The sequence below is a fragment of the Microtus oregoni genome, unplaced genomic scaffold (genome assembly GCF_018167655.1).
Source record: "Microtus oregoni isolate MIOR12 unplaced genomic scaffold, Mior012 000099F_ref0000060, whole genome shotgun sequence".
NCBI lineage: Eukaryota > Metazoa > Chordata > Mammalia > Rodentia > Cricetidae > Microtus > Microtus oregoni.
Genome location: NW_024544712.1, coordinates 3,410,868 through 3,432,433, shown reverse-complemented (window position 1 = coordinate 3,432,433; position 21,566 = coordinate 3,410,868). Strand labels below are relative to the sequence as shown.

General features: G+C 39.2%; 1 protein-coding gene across 1 annotated transcript in view; it reads left to right on the top strand.

The window, feature by feature from the left end:
• LOC121443088 (rho GTPase-activating protein 6-like) overlaps positions 1-21,566 on the top strand; it is a 264,957-nt gene that overhangs the window by 226,345 nt on the left and 17,046 nt on the right. Inside the window, exon 10 of the mRNA XM_041644772.1 lies at positions 18,964-19,061. Within this exon, the coding sequence (XP_041500706.1) occupies positions 18,964-19,061 (98 nt within the window). The remainder of the gene's footprint in view (positions 1-18,963; positions 19,062-21,566) is intronic.

Sequence of the window (21,566 nt, the reverse complement as noted above, 5' to 3'; positions counted from 1 at the left end):
TCTCCAGCAAAGGTTATCCTTGGTGTTTTTGACTTTAGCCATTCTGACAGGTGTAAGATGATATCTCAAAGTTGTTTTGATTTGCATTTCCCTGATTGCTTAGGAAGTTGAGCACGACTTTAAGTGTCTTTTGGCCATTTGAACTTCCTCTGCTGAGAATTCTCTGTTCAGTTCAGTGCCCCATTTTTTAATTGGGTTAATTAGCATTTTAAAGTCTAGTTTCTTGAGTTCTTTATATATTTTGGAGATCAGAACTTTGTCTGTTGTGGGGTTGGTGAAGATCTTCTCCCAATCAGTAGGTTGCCTTTGTGTCTTATTGACTATGTCCTTTGCTTTACAGAAGCTTCTCAGTTTAAGTAGGTCCCATTTATTCAATGTTGCCCTTAATGTCTGTGCTTCTGGGGTTATACATAGGAAGCGATCTCCTGTGCCCAGCTCCTGTAGGGTACTTCCCACTTTCTCTTCTATCAGGTTCAGTGTGTTCGGGCTGATATTGAGGTCTTTAATCCATTTGGACTTCAGTTTTGTGCACGGTGATAGATAAGGGTCTATTTTCATTCTTCTACAAGATGACATCCAGTTGTGCCAGCACCATTTGTTGAAGATGCTTTCTTTCTTCCATTTTATACTTTTAGCTCCTTTATCGAAAATCAGGTGTTCATAGGTTTGTGGGATAAAATCCGGGTCTTCTATACGATTCCATTGGTCGACTTCTCTGTTTTTATGCCAGTACCACACTGTTTTCATTACTGTAGCTCTGTAATAGAGTTTGAAGTCAGGGATGGTAATACCTCCAGAAGATCCTTTATTGTATAGGATTGTTTTGGCTATCCTGGGTTTTTTGTTTTTCCATATAAAGTTGATTATTGTCCTCTCCAGATCTGTGAAGAATTTTGATGGGATCTTGATGGGGATTGCATTGAATCTATAAATAGCCTTTGGTATAATTGCCATTTTTACTATGTTGATCCTCCCAATCCAAGAGCAAGGGAGGTCCATCCATTTTTTGGTATCCTCTTCAATTTCTTTCTTCAATGCCTTAAAGTTCTTGTCAAATAGATCTTTCACTTCCTTGGTTAGATGTACCCCAAGATATTTTATGCTGTTTTTGGCTATTGTGAATGGTGAAGCTTCTCTGATTTCCCTCTCTGCTTCCATATCCTTTGTGTATAAGAGGGCGACTGATTTTTTGGAGTTGATCTTGTATCCTGCCACATTACTAAAGCTGTTTATCAGCTGTAGGAGTTCTTTGGTGGAGTTTTTGGGGTCGCTTATGTACACTATCATATCATCTGCAAATAACGAAAGTTTAACTTCTTCCTTTCCAATTCGAATCCCCTTAATTCCATTATGTTGTCTTATTGCTATTGCTAGAACTTCAAGCACTATATTGAAGAGGTATGGGGAGAGTGGACAGCCTTGCCGTGTTCCTGAGTTAAGTGGGATGGCTTTGAGTTTCTCTCCGTTTAATTTGATGTTAGCTGTCGGCTTGCTGTATATAGCTTTTATTATATTTAGGTATGACCCTTGTATCCCTAATCTCTCCAAGACTTTTAACATAAATGGATGTTGAATTTTGTCAAATGCTTTTTCAGCATCTAATGAAATGATCATATGGTTTTTTTCTTTCAGTTTATTTATATGCTGGATTACATTGATAGATTTTCGTATGTTGAACCAGCCCTGCATCTCAGGAATGAAGCCTACTTGATCATAATGGATAATTTTTCGGATGTGTTCTTGGATTCGATTTGCCAGTATTTTGTTGAGAATTTTTGCGTCAATATTCATGAGTGAGATTGGCCTGTAGTTCTCTTTCCTGGTTGAGTCTTTGAGTGGTTTTGGTATCAGAGTAATTGTGGCTTCATAAAAGGAGTTTGGTAATGACCCTTCTGTTTCTATCTTGTGGAATACATTAAGGAGTATAGGTATTAGATCTTCTTGGAAGATCTGGTAGAATTCCGCATTGAAACCATCTGGTCCTGGGCTTTTTTTGGTAGGGAGGTTTTTGATAACCTCTTCTAATTCTTCGCGACTAACAGGTCTATTTAGATTGTTCACCAGGTCCTGATTTAACTTTGGTATATGATATTTATCTAAAAAAGTATCCATTTCCTTTACATTTTCCAATTTTGTGGCATATAGGCTTTTGTAGTAAGATCTAATGATTCTCTGAATTTCCTCTGTGTCTGTGGTTATGTTCCCCTTTTCATTTCTGATCTTATTAATTTGCAAATTCTCTCTCTGCCGTTTGATTAGCTTGGATAGTGGTTTGTCAATCTTGTTGATTTTCTCCAGGAACCAGCTTTTTGTTTCATTGATTTTTTGTATTGTTTTCTGTGTTTCTATTTTGTTGATTTCAGCCCTCATTTTGATTATTTCCAGTCTTCTACTCCTCCTAGGTGAGTCTGCTTCTTTTTTTTCTAGAGCTTTCAGGTGGGCTGTTAAGTCTCCAATGTGAGCTTTCTCTGTTTTCTTTAAGTGGGCACTTAGTGCTATGAACTTTCCTCTTAGGACTGCTTTCATAGTGTCCCATAAGTTTAGGTATGTTGTTTCTTTATTTTCATTGAATTCCAGGAAGACTTTAATTTCTTTCTTTATTTCTTCCTTAATCCAGCTATGGTTCAATAGTTGACTGTTCAGTTTCCATGACTTTGTATGCTTTCTGGGGGTAGCATTATTGTTGAATTCTAACTTTAATCCATGGTGATCTGATAAGACACAGGTGGTTACTAATATTTTTTTGTAACTGTGGATGTTTGCTTTGTTACCGACTATGTGGTCGATTTTCGAGAAGGTTCCATGAGCTGCAGAGAAGAAGGTATATTCTTTCCTATTTGGATGGAATGTTCTATAGATGTCTGTTAAGTCCATTTGATTCATTACCTCCACTAATTCTCTTATTTCTCTGTTAGGTTCCTGTCTGATTGACCTGTCCATTGGTGAGAGAGGAGTGTTGAAGTCTCCTACTATTAGTGTGTGCGGTTTGATGGCTGCCTTGAATTTTAGCAATGTTTCTTTTATGTACGTGGGTGCTTTTATATTAGGGGCATAGATGTTCAGGATTGAGACTTCATCCTGATGAACTGTTCCTGTTATGAGTATAAAATGCCCCTCTCCATCTCTTCTGATTGATTTAAGTTTAAAGTCAACTTTGTTAGAGATTAGTATGGCCACACCTGCCTGTTTCTTAGGTCCATTTGCTTGATAGGCCTTTTCCCAGCCCTTTACTCTGAGTAGGTGCCTGTCTTTGTGGTTGAGGTGTGTTTCTTGTAAACAGCAGAATGTTGGATCCTGTTTTCTTATCCAATCTCTTAGCCTGTGCCTTTTTATAGGTGAGTTGAGTCCATTGACATTAAGTGATATTAATGACCAGTGGTTGTTAACTCCGGTCATTTTTTTTTAGTCGTAGAGTTTGTGTGTTTCCCTTCTTTGTTTTGTGTTGGTGAAGGGTCTCTAGATGTCTGAGTTATTGTGGTCATTGTTGGACTCCTTGGTTAGTGATTTTCCTTCAATTACTTTCTGTAAGACTGGATTTGTGGCTGCGTATTGTTTAAATTTGTTTTTATCCTGGAAAATTTTATTTTCTCCATTTATAGTGAATGAAAGCTTGGCTGGGTATAGTAATCTGGGCTTGCACCCATGGTCTCTCAGTTTCTGCAGTACATCTATCCAGGACCTTCTGGCCTTCATGGTTTCCATGGAGAAGTCAGGTGTAAGGCTGATAGGTTTACCTTTATAAGTAATTTGGCCTTTTTCCTTTGCAGCTCTTAATATTCTTTCCTTATTCTGTATGCTTTGTGTTTTGATAATTATATGGCGAGGGGATGTTTTTTTTTTGATCCAGCCTATTCGGTGTTCTGTATGCTTCTTGCACCTTCATAGGAAAATCTTTCCTTAGGTTGGGAAAGTTTTCTTCTATAATTTTATTAAATAGATTTTCTGGACCATTGAGCTGCCCTTCTTCTCCTTCTTCTACTCCTATTATTCTTAGGTTTGGTCTTTTTATTGTGTCCCATATTTCCTGAATGTTTTGTGATGAGAGTTTGTTGGACTTGCTGTTTTCTTTGATCAGTGTGTCTATTTTCTCTATGGTATCTTCGGAATCCGAGAGTCTTTCTTCTATCTCTTGTATTCTGCTGGTTATGCTTGTTTCTGTAGTCTCTATTCGTTTACCTAGATTTTCCATGTCCAGACGGCCCTCTGTTTGTGTTTTCTTCTTTGCCTCTATTTCAGTTTTCAGGTCTTGAACTGTTTCCATTATCTGTTTGATTGTTTTTCCTTGGTTTTCTAGGGTATCATTCACTGATTTATTCAATTCTTCAAACTTTCTGTTATATTTCTCATCCATTTCTATAAGGGCGTTTTTTACATGCTGTTTAAGGGTGTCAATCACTTTCATGAAGTCAATCTTTTCTCCTTCCTCTTGATTAAGGGGTTCTTGTCCTCCCGTTGTGAGGTCGCTTGTTTCTGGTAGCTTCATGTTGCTTTTCAGCTTGTTGGGCGAATTCTTGCCTTGACGTCGGCCCATCTCTTCTTCCAAATGCTCCCTATGGATCTTCTTTTACCGGATTAGGTCTCCTTGCCTACCAAACGCTGTCTCTCCCCAATGTTGGCTCTCCCAATGCTGGGTCTCCTGGCGCCGAAAGATCAGGCCTCCGTGCTGGTTGGGCAGCTCGCAGACAAAGCGCCTACCCTGCTTGGTGCAGGCAGGCCACAGAAACAAAGGAACTGCTGCCCCCCTGGGAGCCCCGGATACTCGGACCCAGCGCCCAGATAGGCTGGGCTGGGCGATGCCATGCGCCTAAAGAGGGCAGTGGGGGCGAAGTGGGGAGGGCTCTGGACGGAAGCTGGGTGGGCCAGGAAGAAAGAGGCAGCACCAGGGGAGTAGAGGCCCTGCAGAGAGCCCAAGCAGGACAGGGGGCCAAGAAACCCCCGAGCTCCCCGTCCCAGGCTGGCGCCGTGGGCCAGAAACTCACCCCAATGCTGGGTCTCCTGGCGCCGAAAGATCAGGCCTCCATGCTGGTTGGGCAGCTCGCAGACAAAGCGCCTACCCCGCTTGGTGCAGGCAGGCCACAGAAACAAAGGAACTCAACCTGATTTTTCTTAACTCAGAATGAATCCACAGCTTCTCATTTCCTGTGAAAACAAAAGCAAAACCTCTTCTCCAAAGTAACATATCTTTAGACTTAAATTTTGAAGTGAAAGCATTTTCAAAATATATATGTTGCAAAAATCCAGCAGCATTTATAATCAAGTATCTTTTACCAGCTTTTACTCCTTCCTCAACCATCAAACAATTTAAAAAAAACACAATAACATGCAGTATCCAGACTTTCTGTGTATTTTTCATCTTTAGGTGGCTTTATCTTAAACTCTATTTCTCTTATTTTTTATTTTTAATTTTTGGCTTTATGAGACAGGGTTTCTCTGTGTATCTTAGGCTGTTCTGTAACTCACTCTGTAGACCAGGCTGTCCTTGAAATTACAGAAACCTGCCTGATTCTGACTCCCAAATGCTGGGATTAAAGGCACATGCCACCACACCTAGAACTCACAGAGATCTGTCTGTCTCTGCCTCCCAAATATTGGGATTAAGGGTGTGTGCCACCACACCGAACTACTTTCTATTTTTCTCTTTTATTTTAAGGATTTTATCCTTCTCTTTTTTCCACAAACCTACATATATTTTTAAACACACTATAAATTATTTAGAGGTTTTTCTCTATCTTTACTGTATCTTTCTTTTTCTGACAATATGAGTCTTTAATTTGCTAAGTGACATGGCTAGGATTAAAGCCATGGCTTTGACAGCTATATTCAGCCCTTTCCTTAGCTTTCTGGGATTCTAGCCTCATGGCAGAGGTACTGGCTGGAGCCATGTTTATTGCCACAACTCTATGGCTTTACAAGGCCCCTGCCACCACCAAAAAGCATGTGGTCAGCTATTCATCAATACCATTTAAGTGTTTCATGGCAGGACCTCTTAAAAGAGCTGCAAGGTTTTACAGCTAAAGCTGAATCAAGAAACCTCTCATAAATGAGAGCGCATGCCTCTAACAAACAGAGCCCACCTGAGAAAGTGCTGCTATCAATAAGCTGTGCTTAACTCTATTCTTTTTTGTCTAAAATTACTTCCCAAGCTCTCTCAGGCTTTCTGTGGATGCAGTTGTCCACATGGGCACCATTTGTTGACTGAGGTTTCTGCCCACCCAGTCCTGCAGTCATTCAGTCCCAAAGAAATACACAAAGGTCTACATTAAGTATAAACTGACTGGTCTATTACCTTAAGCTTCTTATTAATTCTTAGAATTAATATTAGTCCATAATACTTGTCTGTTTTAGCTATGTGGCTTAACACTGTTTTTGGTGAGGCAGTCAAATCTTACTTGCTCTGTGTCTGGATGACGACTGCAGACTGACTCTTTCCTCTTTCCAGAATTCTCCTGTTCTTGCGCCACCTATAGTTCCTGCATGGTTGCCCCGCCTATACTTCCTGCCTGGATACTGGCCAATCAGTGTTTTATTAAAATATAATTGACAGGGTACAGACCATTGTCCCACAGCAAGGGAGGCTGGGAATTTTACTTTGGCTAGATGCCCAGATGGAAGAGGAAATGCATTTACCACAGTGACTAACAGTGGCATTTTGTTCCCTATTATGTCTCTGAAGCATTGTCCCTGTGTTGTACATGGAAAGCTCTCAAAAATGTTGAATTAGTCATCAACTATATAAGTTCACACTTCAGTCCAAATTCTCATAATTAATTACATATTTGGATGAATCAAATGTCTGAACTTTTCAATATTTTCATCGAATTTTAAGTCACATATCATCTTGCCAAGTTGTCTTGGCATTACTTCATGTTCTCTGGATTTTTTTTATCAAAATAATATCTCTCATCAATCTTCTATTCTCTAAGTTCTGTATTTTACGCAAAATTTTCCTTTATATGAAACCACAAACCATCAGGAATTTCTTTTCACCTCAGATCCTAACAAAATGCTTCCTGATCTCCTTGAAAGGCAGAGGTCATTGTAATTATGTCATCCCTCTTCTCTCTACTTCCTGCCACCTGGAATAGTTAGAAGAGCAGCAAAACATCAGTATTCTATCTCTTGTGATCTTTTCCAAACCTGGCTTTATTTTGATCATTCTCTGTAGAGGTCAATGTTGAGATTCTCTTGTGCACTAACAAATATTTATGTGCATAAGTTATGGTTTGTGTTTCTTAAAGAAGCCCATCTTGATGACCTTGTCTAAAATCTAATGTCTCTGACTTCACTCTACTATTTCTGCTATGACTCCTACTACTCCTGATAACACACACACACACACACACACACACACACCACACCACATCCTCACTTCATATTAACACTCTGTTCTTTTTCTCCTTAGAATTCACCACTACTAATAGAGAATTTTGCTAATTTTTCTTTTTAGTTATGTTTCTCCTCACCAAAATGTATTATTTTCTGGTCCATGCATTCATTACTACTGTGCCAATGACATGGTAGAAACAAGATAAACATTGATTAGATTCATGAGTGACTTAATAGTAGCTGTGTGATGTATGATTTCTGTCTCACAAGTCCTTACTCTTACATGTGGGAAAAGTTAGGGCATGCAGGAAATAAGTATACTTTTCTGAGCATAAGTTAACCACCGGTGTAATCGTGTCTGCTCTCCTTAGATGGACTGTGGGAACTATACTGAAAAAGAAAAGAACAGTGGAAGTAATTGAAGGGGAGAAAGACAGAGATTCCCAAAGCAGACTCTGAAAAATTAAAGAGGAACCAAAAAACTTGACTACAATCTGTCTCTGCTATGTCTGTCTCATCTTTGATTTCCATTTCTTTAGTTATCATGGAATAGTCTTAAGTGAATGCTATCCAAGATCCTTTAAAAGTCTAACATCTGTGTGGTTCAGTGCTTCAGAACTGACTTTTGTATTACTTAAAAGCATATAAAAAATAATTTCATCACAATTTTTTATTTTCTGGGCATGTTCAGCCTTTCAGAATCTTTTCTGTTATACCGGGTATCATGGAAGTTCATGCATCTGGGTAGGTAAAAATTCAGCTATGTGTGTAAAATTTTGTTTAGTATGTTCATTCTTAAGATGCTTCTAGAATAATTACTACTGCAAATCAAGAGTGATGAACCTAGACAGATGGAAACTGCCAATTGACTAAAGGTAGTTAGCCTCTGGGTCTCTTCATAGTCTCTAGGAAGGTTTTTAAGCTGGAAAGGGGATAAACCATTACCATTGACAGACACTACAAATGAGGACTTATTAGCAGCAATGGCTGTGAGCTTTTCCTTAAAAGCACAAAGTACCCTGGAATCAGTCATTCCACAGAAGAACTGGTGGGAAAAATTTAGAAACCCCAAGAAGCCTAGCAATGATCTAAACATTGTTCTTAATGATGTTCATTTTCTAACCATAATCTGAGTTAATGGAAAATAGGAAAAGACAAGAAAGAACCTGTCTTTGGCCCAGTATTAAAAAGGTACCTAAATTCAGAGGATAACATGATTCAAGATTCAAACTAGCATCTGGGGCTATATCTTAGTGAGAGAGTTCTTACCCTGCATGTATGAGGTCTTGGATTCTATCCCCTAAACCATGAGAGCTGTTTTTTAGGGAGTCAGATTAGGCACTTGTTTGGAAATCTTTGAACTGGAAATGGATCCTGATAACAACCCTCATGGTCACAGGCAAAGACAATAGTGTTGTAGTAGCTTATGTTTAAAATCCTACTACTTAGGAGACTGAGGCAAGACAATCTCAGGGAACTAGAGGTCAGCCTGAGTTACAGAGTGAATTCCAGGTCAGCCTGGTCTATAGTTTAAGACTCTGTCTAAGCCTGCCTCCCCAATAATACCAAGAAAAAAGATGATAATGGTAGTTCTCAAATCTCACTGTGCAGCAGAGTTTACGAGGAAATTTGTTGGACATTTAGATTCCTAGACTACTCTCCAGAAGAGCGAACTGAATAGCAAAGGGCCCAGGAATCCACACTTTCTATTGAATCCCTTCAGAAGCTTTAGCTAGATTCCTATCATGCCTAGGGAAACCACAGATTGGGAAACAGATTGGGGAGAAAGACCATGAGCTTTGGAATTAGTTATCAAAATCCTGATTCCCTCCAAGCTATTTATTTGGAATATGACCTCTGACCCTATGTTTATCTTCTCTGAGACCTAGCTTTTCTTCTGTAAAAAAAAAAGACATTTAAGGACCCATTTTGTATGATTGTTTTGAAACTTGGAAATACCATGTAACACATGTCATTTAGAAAAGGCATGTAGCAAAAGACTAACATATACTGGGCACAAAAAGTGAATTGCTATCATGACACTCAAATAATATGATTCCTCCTTTATCAAACACATCCAGGTGCTGCCTTGGATAAAAATCCCATCCTGGCCGTTGTGAATGATACTGTCATCAGCTAGCATGTGCAAATTTTCCTAGTCCCTTCCTCACTCCTCTTTTACTTCTTTCCGTAACACTGGTTCCCTTTTAACTCATTCCATAGTTAACTTATCTATTATTATCATTGAAACCAAATAGAATACAATTCTTATAATGGCGGGGAGTTTGTTTACCTGTTGAGATAGTGTATCTCTACATACTCTGGGCTAGCCTCAAGTTCACATTCCTCCTGTGTCATTTTTCCAGTGCTAAGAATGCAGGCATGCACTATTGAACCTGATGAAAAGAGAGATTTTTAGGTTGTTCTATACACTGACACCCACAGCATTTAGAAAGAAGCTGACATCAGAAAATTAAGTAATTATGTCTTCAATACTGTGGCTCTATACTGCCAGAAAAAAATGTATTTTTGTTGCTGTTTTGGTTCTGTGCTCATAGCTCTATAATTCCCATACTTCTAAATCATGACCTTCCATTTCTGTCAACAACAATTTTAAAACTGGTTAGCATAAAATGATACTTTCTGAAAACAGCAGAATTAGAAGGTAAGAATCATTTGTTTGTAGATTGGTATTCCAAGAACAAAGTATTCACTGTGGAAATCATTGACGCACTAATTGGTCTGCAAGCTGTCTCTTCTGTGAGTGATGGTGGACTCTCAGGGAAAATAACTCCTTACCCTTGGAATTAATGAGAGTTTCAGAGTGGCGTGGAGAAAGCTGTCAGCTGTGCTAAGGGCTGATATTGCATGGTTCATCACACAGCTTTTCTGGAAAGGGGCAAGGAAGAGAAGACACCACATGAAGGTAGTGAAGAGGTCCAGGGCACAGTGGGGATGCGGGATGGAAGCATATACTCATTGCACTGCTTGGCAGCCCAAGCTGGAGATCCAGTAAGGGCACTTGAGAAATGTCAAATGAGCACCACTAGCAGCAAAGGTCAGAAGTCATGCAAATTTATGAAGTGAGCCATAGTTTTCAAATATATCGTATGAAAGAATTAATTTAAAAAAGGTCAGCTTTCTGGATGGAGACGGAGGAGAAATAGATGGGGTTGTAGATGGGAGGTCAGGGAAGAGAAGAAGAGGAGAGGAGGGAGGGGAAACTGTGGTTGGTATGCAAAATAAATGAAAAAAATAATAAAAAAGATCAGAAGCTATTGTGAGATTTGCACAAGCTCAGCTGGGAGGCAAATTTTGCTTTGTGTTTCCTTCATTCCCCAGTGTGGATTGCCTTTCTTTTGAATCTCTTTTGTATGCCATTCAAAGCGGGTCAAGCAGTCGTCCAAGTCATCAAACAAAAACTCACTCTGAGCCATGGATACCTCTAATTATATATGCTTTCCATTCCCATGCTAATAGAGGACTAAACAATCACTGTTTATGTGGCACGGGTTAAAGCTAGGCACATCAGTTTCTCTAGATATTACGGCCTGGGAGGAGTAAGACAAGTTTGTGTGCCCAAGGAAGGCCATGATCAAGTAGCTTATTTGAAAGCATAATGCTTCCCCACAGGGGAAAAGTAACAGAGATACTTGGAGATGCAGTATGTTGGATAGGGAGGCCATTTGTAGACTAAGAAAGGGACCGTGGGGAGTCAGGAGACCCTAAACAATCTCCATATCTCTAAATTAGTTGCAGTATCTTCCAAATTGATGTTCAAGCCAGCATGTATGTCCAATAGCTAGTCCGAGTTCCTGCTAGTGCTTTGCTTACCTGTCCTTATCTGCAAAGCCACAACATTTTTCCATTGGCCTCATTTACAGGCAGGTGTCTCCTCCTCCTCCTTTTTTTTTTCTTAAGTCATCCTCAGAGAAACCCTTTGGATTTTCCACTGTATTTGTTCACTAAATTTCTTCAATTACCCTCAAAAACTTCAAGGAATATTCTTTGGAGTTAGGGCATTGTGGATTATACCTTTAATGCCAGCATTCAGAAGACGGCATCAGGAGGATTCCTATGAGTTTGAGGTCACCTTGGACTACATGGTGAGTTCCAGGCCAGTCTGAGCTACATGCAGCCTGAGAACTTGTCTTAAAAAATGAAAAGCAAAGAAATAGTTACCAATTGACTTCCTCTTGAACCTCCACATACACCCAGGTCCTCCTAAAATAAAGAACTTTCTGTCACAAAAGAGCCACACAAAAGGTTTCCGGTTGATTTTTGACCTTGTTTGACATTTTACAATCCTTAACAAGCCAAAGTGATTCCTTTTAGCGTGTTAGCTTGAAATGTACCGTCATGATTTCCAGTGGCATTTACTTTTGCTCGGGAGTGGTGAAAATCTGAAATGCCAAAGCATTCTTCTTGGTCAAGGGCAAAGTGGTGGATTGCTGCGGAACACCCACTGGCGTAGATGGTAGGGCTGGGTCCTGGGAACTGCTATTCAGAGAGCACCTAATAGTTTGTTATGGAGAAAAAGCTTGTACCATTTTTTCCCCTCTCAGTGGTTTATGGAATAAACTACCTCATAGCAGTTATACTGTAGGCGATCATTCAAGGTTTCATTTTTAATTTGATAGGGCAGATTTTAATTGTGACAGTTTTATTCCTTCATATGTGCAGTGTTTACATTTTTCTCTGAAGCAAGGGAGTACAAAGTTCTTTTGATTTTTGGAATAACATCATGCTTTGAAATAACACATTAAAATCTAAGGAGTTCAGTCTCCAGATAAACACAACCATAAATGGTACCCCTAGAAAATGTCCAAAATTACCAAATCCTTGACTAAAATCCAGTAGAGATTTTGACGGCAAACAATGAATTAATTAAATGATCACTTTGGACTAGTTGGTCTTTTGTTTATTTGATTGGTTGTTTTTTGTTTTGTTTTTTTATTTCAACATATAGAATTGTTTGATGAAGACGAACATTTTTTTTTCTCATGTATCAGTTTTCATATAAAGGAAAAACCTTTTCCAGAAGCTGATGCTTTCGGGAGCTTGATCAGGATTGTACCCATGATCTTTCCCTAGTGCTGAGCAAGAGTAGCTAACAGAGCCTGTCTCAGTACCACTGTAGAGCTGAGACAATCCCTGCTATCAGGAGACGTGCCATCTCAGGATGGCCCAGCAGAAAGTCCTACGGTCTCTCCTGGTTAGCTTTTCTGTCAACTTGAAACGTGTTAGGGTCACTTGAAAATAAGAAAACGCATTGAGAAAATAACCCCACCAGATTGACGTGTGGATCATTTACCAACTGATGTGAGAAGGCCCAGTCCTCTTCTGGACCCATGGTCCTGAGTTCTATAAGAAAGCAGACCGAGGAAGCCAGTAAACAGCCCTCCTCCATGGCTTCTGCTTCAATGTCTACCTCCAGGTACCTACCATGAATCCCTGCCCTAACTTCCCTCAGTTGGATTCCTCCTCAAGTTGAATTTGGTTATATTGTTTTGTCACAGTGACAGACACCCTAACTAAGACATGGTATGATGGAAGAGAAGCAATGTAAGGGGTAGAAAAAAAGTACATGCTTCAACATCACTGCAATTGCAGGGCTGTGAGGTCATGGGTGGGAATTATAAAAGTTCTAAGAAAGTCTCCTTACTTAGTTAAGCAAAGAAGAGAGGGATTCTTCTATGTGGACAAGTGGAGAAACAAAGACAGATTCATAGTTGCTAGTCAAAACGAAAGGGGGGTGGGGGGAGGGCTGATGAGATTTCTCACTCAGTAAAGTATTTATAGTGCAAGCATGAGGTACCTGAGATCAATCCCCAGAACCCATGTTAAAGACAAAAAGGTCAAGTGCAAACACACATTTGTAATTAGAGAGCTAGGGAGGCAGAGACAAGAAAACCCTTGGGGCTTGCGGGCCGGCCAGCTTAGCCTGCTTAATGAGCTCCAGGCCAATTAGAAACCCTGTCTCACAAAACAAAGTGTACAGCTGAACAGCTCCGGAGAAATTACTCCTGAGATTTTCCTCCAGCATACACACACACACACACACACACACACACACACACACACACACACACAGAGAGAGAGAGAGAGAGAGAGAGAGAGAGAGAGAGAGAGAGAGAGAGAGACACGCATGCGCGCGCAAACACACACACGCATACACAATCATAATTTTGCACTCATGCTAGCATGCACATGCATACCCACAAGAGTGAAAGACAATGTCAGAACAAATGTTATTCTTCTTTGTGATATCAGCATGTACCTTTTCATATAAATATTTAGCTTATTTCGTGTATTTCTAATGAAGCCTTTTCACTACTAGCCCTCCCTTCAATGAATATAGTGTTTTCAGATGTGTTAGCCTTGGTGATGACTTGTTCCTAAAGGAAAACAGGATTAGTATGGTGAGCATGCCAGAGCTGCAGATGCAAGCACAGGATTCTAAGGAAGGCAGTTGACATGTCCCAGTTTGCCTTAATTATAAGCAACACAGCCAGGACCAGACATCAGCGGATGTGGAGTCGGATACTTCTTAGACAGCAACTCCACCTCCGTGCAAGTGGGTTAAAGTGACTAGTTTGAATGAATGTTTGTTTGCTATTAAGTTAGGGACTTAATAGATAAACAAAAGTCCAGTAAATAAACTGATAGGAAATGGCACTGTCTTGTGTGTTCCTTTCCAAGAGTAGGGAGGCTGGGTATCACACTGTTCTTTTAAGTGAATGTTGCCTGTTAGTGTATTTACTGGGCTTTTGATTCTCTATTACATCCTTAAATTAATAGCAAAGTAATGTTTATCCAATTGAATTGAGCCTGTAGCTTAAATATTTTTATTAAATAATAGCTATTGAATGGTACAAATATAGAAAATGAGGAGTCACTAGAAAGAATGCTAGCTGCAGCTTGTAATGTGAGCATTTGAAAATCAGTTCAAGACATTACTTCTACCTTCTTACCTCTTTTCCCCACTAGATCCATTTTTTCCTGAGAAAATAAAATGTGGTATTATCATATGAATTCTGGAAGGTTCTTTAAATCACTCTGAAACAAAATTGGGATTTAAAGGAAATAATGCAGTTAATAAATTCTATGCACACAAGTTAGTTTTGCAGAATACATAGGAGAATTTTGTCAGAATACATAAGAGAATATTCCTTTAAGTCATGCATCCACATTCTTAACTATATTATTGTATGTATATGTAAATCATTTCTCCAAGCCAAAATGCTATCCTGGGACTTCCACAAAGAAGTTATATATAGATTTATAGCCCTGGCCCATTTTATGTGTATTTGTTACCAAGTAAAAGTCACGTATACCACATAAAATAGCCCTCAACAATTATAATTTCTTGGCAGTTGAGCCTAGTTGAATAAGTAAAAACTTAAAAATGCAAGATAGTTGAACCAAATGTATGGCAACTTATCTTTTAAACACTAACACTTTCTGTAACCTATTGTAATAATGCAAGTTATTCTGATTCTCCACATTGATAATTTATCATTAGATAAACCATAGAGTGTCAGGAAATTAGGACTGAAGTACTTTTTATCACTCCAAAGGACATGCACTCATGTTTATTTTTTCGATGGGAACAGATTGATGCTTGGAGCAAAACTTGTATTACATATCAAAGCATAACAAATTTTAAAATTGAATTAACTATATGAATATGCAAGCATTTTCCTAATTTGCCCCTCGATGTTTCTTATTTTAAAAGTTCAAGATATACGTTTTTGGCTTATATTAATTTTGCTCTGCTCAACTTTTTTTTTCAGCGCTGGGAATCAAACTTAGGGTCTTACCCTTGCAAAGCCAGCGCTCTTCCACTGAGCTTTCCTACTCCTTGCTTCTTTGATGAAGGGTCTTACTATGCAGCCCACATTTGGCCTCACACTTATGCCTTCTGCCTCAGCCTGCCAAGTCCTAGGATTACAGATACCTGCCATAATGCCAAGTTGCTATTCATTTTGTTTATACATTCATTTGTGTGTATGCATATTCTCTCTTAGGACTAACAGGACAGCTCAGTGGGTAAAGGTGCAAATCTTAGGAGCCATGTAGTGAAATGAGACAGCTCCCACAACTTGTCTTCTGACCTCTACATGTATGCCCACAAACATTAAATAACTGAATATATAAAAATGCAATAAATAAAACCATTTTTCATTTTACCACTTATGTATTGCTTTAAAAATAGATGTAATGTATGACTGCTTGACTATGGTAATTGAAACATGCAGTTAAGATAAATTAATTTTTAATTGCTTAATTATCTATTATAGTAACAAAATGCAGTCTATCATTCTTCTAAAATCCCCACCCTTTTTTCTTCTCTCTCCCTTTTAATTCCTAGATCATTCTTTTTCTCATAGAGCTTTAACTGCTATGTATATGTGTCTTCCACATTTCTATGCCGAGCCAGAATCTATAAACTGAATTCCAAGTCCTCATTTCTGGCTGCACAGTAGACACTTCCATTTGGATGTCTCACAGACCTTCCATCATTATTATATCAAAGCCAAACTCTTGAACTTCACCCAGCCTTCTCTTCCTTTAGCATCTCAATCAACAGCTTCTCCATCCTCATTTCCCAAGGCACAAACGTTGAAACCATCTTTTCTCTTTCTGCCTCTCATACTCTTCCTCTCCTGGCAATAAATTAACTTGCATTGCCACCCGAGTCTTCACTGTGTTCAAGACCTAAATATTTGTCAGCATCTTGCTGTCCTGGTTCAGCAACACAGTTACTGGTTGGAATGCATCAATTGCCCCATTAGTGTTCCTTGATTCAGCCCTCGCTTTCCTTTTGATATACTCTTCACTGACAAGTCGAAGTGCTAACAGTTGTGTTAGTCATCAGCTCAAGGTCTCTAATGGCTCCCCACTCACTCTGAACAAGTGCAGACGTCTGAATCATGATTCACAGGATGCGACAACATCTGGCCCGGCTACCTGCTTCCCTCTTACCACCCACTTCTTCCTCACTCTTGCAGTCTTGCTAGACTCTCACTGTTCCAGACTCAAGGATTTTAACATTTTTTTGTCTCCTGCCTTGTGTGATATTCTCCAGCTTTGATTTTTTGAAGATTTCATTTTCTCATGAAATGATCATCCCATTTAATATTGCACCTCTTTCCCCATCACTTGTCACTGTGTTTGCTGTTCTCTACAGGCCTCATGTTATGCTTTCCTTGTGTAGTTTTTAAATGCCCATCTTCCTTGGTTTGTTACCAGATCCACAAATACAAGGATTTTCATCTGTTTGGTTTGTAGCTGAATCCCTAAATTCCTGGTATTCTGTAAGAACTGAACAAATACCAATGCAATAAATGAAAAGAATGGTCCTGGGAGAATGCCAGAGACAGAAACAGTGGTGATGAAATAAAGCATATCTAAACCACTTCTGGAGGGAACTATTTATTAAGGAAAGCAAGCAAGATGTGGCTTCAGCTAGGGGTGGCATATAATGAATTTTGAGTGAATATCTTCCAACCATGCTGACAATTTGGATGTACATTTTAAGGAAATAGGTTTCAAGTTATTGAGCTACCACATGAAAGGCCCATCAAGTGTATATATGCCTTTTGCTCTAGCAACCCAAATAAGTTTAAGGAATTTGAGGGTTCAGATGACTGGATAGATGCAAGTTGAGTGTGACTTTGGGTATAGCTTAATCCAGAACTCAAATGCTATCAAGATCTACCAATTATACCCCTGCCATTATTTGTTCGAGTAGCAGCACAAAGCTCAGGCTAAATGTGGTTGTGGGAGCTGTCTCTGGTCTCTCTCGGAAGCCTTTCAGAGAGTACCATGGCTTTGTGTCAACTCTTGCAGAGCGACTTGCCTATTTCTCAGGCAGATGTGCAGCTCAGGAAATAGAATGATTGGTCAACTTAAATTAAGATACATCTCACCCTTGAGCCTAGGTTTAGAGAGTAGCTGGTTCTCCAGAGAGGAGTTAGGATAGAACTTTTCTAAGAAGAGGGGAATGGAGGGTGCTAATGGCTAACAGCTGAGCACTACAAAGGGGTAATGAAGGTTTGAACTTCAGACCCTGCAGTTGGAATGGAAGAGAAGGGAAGTAGCAAACAGAGGAAGTCAAGCTGACCTCCTGCCGAGGACTGGGAGTGGACAGGACATAGGCTTGCTTTCACCTTGGAGATTTTGAGCTATGTGGCTAGAATTTGGCAATGCCATTCATGAAGATTCAGGATGAATTAGGAGAAGCAGATTTACAAGAGAAGGAAGGCGTTCTCTTGCTTTCTCATTGCCGGTTTTGTTAATAAGATTGTTTCCAGCTTCTCAAACTCAAGAACAATTGAATACTGCAAGAGGCAGAAGGCAAATTCTTCTACCAACCACTTATTCTCAGAAGACTTGTCTCTGTGGTTTTGAAAACTCTTCTCTTGGAACTCACGTGTGAGAAAATTTATTTTCTCCCAGTAGTCTGCATTGCTTTTGCTTGAGCTAGCAGGGTCTATGGAATAGAAAACTGTCCGTTAGAGCTGGGTTCAATCTTCTCCCAGAGAACATTTCTGCATGACTGACTTAAGCTCTCTTTGAATGCATTATGGATTAGACTGGGAGAAGTGTAGTACTCATGTGTAATGTGCCCTTGTTATTGTTCATGGAATTGTGAAACAAGAAAAAATTAATAGGTCTTGGACATAAGAAATGAAGGACAGACATTGAATCATCATAGCCTGTGCAGAAAAGTATCAGCATTGTTTTGGTATTTTTGTTTGTTTGTTTTGGTTTTGGTTTTGCTTTTTTGGAATGTTTATCATTGACCAGGTATTGTTACAAATTCTGAACACAAAATGAGTCATTTAAGCTGGACAGTGGGGGCACATGCATTTAATCGCAGCACTCGGTAGGCAGAGGGAGGTGGATCTCTGTCAGTTGAGAGAGCAGCCTGGTCTACAAAGAAAGCTTCAGGACAGCCAGGGCTGTTACAGAAAGAAACCTTGTAAAGAAAGAAAGAAGAAAGGAAGGAAGGAAGGAAGGAAGGAAAAAAGAAAACAGAAACAGAAAAATGAGTCATTTATACTGTTATTTCAATGTACAGATGGGGAAACTGAGACCAACACATCCTTTTTAATGTATCATGTTTAAAGTCCCAAAACTAAAATGGTGGAGCTAGGATTTAAGAAGCATGGCTCAAGGACATAAGCACTTAAATCAGTTTATTGTATGCCCAGAACATCATAATTAATGCCCATTCTCTCAGCATAGTTCAAATATAGTCTCTAGAAAGTATCCTCATTTGGATATAAATTTTGAACATTATTCCTCTTACCCATGATTGTTTGCTTACTCAAAACCAGGAAAAAAAATCTAGTCTGTGCAACAGAGGCATCCAAATTACTAGGCAGGATTTTCAGACATATGACAAATTGAATTGAATGTGATTCTTTGATAATCTTCTAGTTTCTCCTGAGAATTAAACATGCTATATGTGTTGGTATACGTTTGGTTTGAACTAATAGGTTAGTTTGCTTTCTTAAGGATCCAAAGGCTTGGTATATGCTGACATAAAGTGGCTGAGGTCATGTTTTGCGTCTTTGATGGGGCGGGAGAAGGTTTTGCTTAGGCCTCAACCACTGGCTTTTGCAGGTTTCCCCGGATCTCCAGAACGAAGTGCTGATCAGCCTTCTGGAGACAGATCCAGATGTCGTGGACTATCTGCTCAGAAGAAAGGCTTCCCAATCCTCGTGAGTATGCCTGTTTTTCGGCTCCTAGAGTCACACTGGTAATTAATTTTTCTCTTTAGCTTCATTTCTAAAGAATTTGTGTGGTGATTATCGTTGCATACATAGTGACCCATGTGGCATTTTGACAACTTTTTTTTTGTAATCCTGATCGATCCACGCAAGTAGAAATTATTTTCGTCTTACTGACTTCCCAAAATCCAAGCCATTTCTCCAGACTTTTCTTGTTTGTTTTCAACTTTCTCTAGAACCTTCAGGAAGTTCTGACTCTGTTCACAGGGAAAAAGTGCTAAAGTACTGGCAAGAAGCTCAGAGGAGTAAAATGTGGATAAGTGAGTCTAGGCATGTTAACCTGTAGACCATAGGCCACATGTACCTCACAATATCTAAGAATTCAGCCCAACAAAAAAATCACAAACTTCATAAAAAATGTTATAAACATTTTTCTTTATAACTCAATTGTACAGTTCTTGATCACATCCTTGACAATATTGTGTCACAATGTTAAAAGTCTAAGCATGTCCGTTAAGAGTCATGGTCAACACTTAATGCCCTGGAGCCTGCACTGGGGTGAGGGCAAGGAGAGCATCTTCCTTGTGCAAATTTGCAGAAGGGAGCAATCCATCTCTAAACCACAAGAGCAACCTTTGCTGAGACCTAAGTGCCCATTTGCAATGAGAAGTGTGTACTTTGCCAGCTCTTTCATTATATACATCTTGTATTGTCTCGAAGAAAATGCATACTAGCCAAGTTTGCAGTGAGGCACATGCAAGGCATGCTTTCAGTTATGACTTGCCACTATTTTGCCCTAAAAGGAGGGCAGAATAGTTTGTTGTTCAGATTTTATGTTTAGTCCCAGCACCTGCTACAGAGGCAGAGTGCTTGATGGTGCTATAACATTTGGAAAAGCCAGGTAAAGGAATGACATTGCCACATTAGCCAGGAGCACATGGCCACACAAACACCCAACCTTAAATTTAGGACAGGAATAGTTGATGCTGTTCTCTCTCAAGAGTATCATTGTGCTATGCTTTCAAGACTTAAGTCTAGGATGCATTCGTCCATGTTCTAATGACTTCAAAAGTGAGATTAATCCTATAACCAATGACATGCCTAAGCTTAATTCATGGCACTTTTTTCTTTTTCAGCCATAGATTTTTAAAAAACAGGGCTTATTTGGATGTAACTTAGAAACAAGACATGTTCAGTTATCTCCATAGACTAGTAACAAATGTGGTTGCTTTTCATTTTAAATTATTTCAGGTGATTTTAAAAGTATACTATTTAGGGAAATTTAATGAAAAGGAATTCCAAATTGTTTAATGCTCTTCTTTCCAGGCTAATGCATTAAGACCCTTACTGAATTCAGTTTCCTTCCCATTTCAGTAGTCCAGGGAAGGTCTTATAATCAGATCACCCTTTCAATGCACGTTAAGAAAAGACTATTTGTGTGCCAATCAATATCAAGGCAATTTCTGGTTCAAGTAAGATGCTTTGCTTGGATTCAATTCCAAGAAACTTAAGTAAATGCAAATACATAAAAAATACAAATGGACCTGCATTTCATGGTCTTGCTTTTATATCAGGGAATTGGAACTGCACTTATTTTTTCCCCTAGCATTCTAACTCTCATCAAGGTATAAATTCACATTTTCCCCAAACAGTCATATGCTATGAGAATTCGTATAATTGTACTTGTGTCTCTCCTGTGGGCAAGAAACACAGTGATGTTTCTATTTATAAATTCCTCCTTACTCTTTGTTTATAACATTTTGTTGCTGTATGGTAGGAAATATAGAAAACATATACCCCCCCAAAAAACTATGAAATTTTGACTGTCCAAATGTCTTATTTTGTGTGGCATTATTTAGATTGGTACATTTTATTCTTGAAAGAATAATTAGCAGGAATGCAATGCCATTTGCAAGCATGCTTCTGGTATATAAATGCCAAGGTAAGAACAGAACCTTGCTTTCTCTCCTCCTAGGAAGGACAAAGCGCACGTATCAAGCCCACGCCTAGCTGTGCAATTGTTCTAGCCTCTTTTGTTGCTTATCCTTGTATGAATGACTCTTTAGGGAAGTGAATAGAAGGAAGATTAGTTTTGTTTTTCTTTTTGTTTCTTTTCTGCTAGGTACAGGCAAAGAACAGTCCAAAAGGTCGCTAGTAATTCCATGAAGTAAACTATAGATATTTATGAAAAAAAAGCCTTCTGGGGCTTGATCTGTAGGCAGTCACTCTGGGCCATAAACATGTTTTCCTGAACTCCTGAAGTATATGGAGCTCTTCAAATCTTGGGAAGGTGCTTCTTCTGAGTCAGCAGGATTGGGAGATGGGCTGAGATTTCTATTTCCGACAAGCTCCCTGTAGTATTGTTGCTACTGGTCCTTGATCCACAATTGGAGTAAGAAAGCTTAAAAAAAAACCAAAACATTTTCTTAACTTTATGTGCATTCTGACCTGATGGCAGAGGTGTGTTACTCAGTGTACAGCAGAATGCAAAATGAC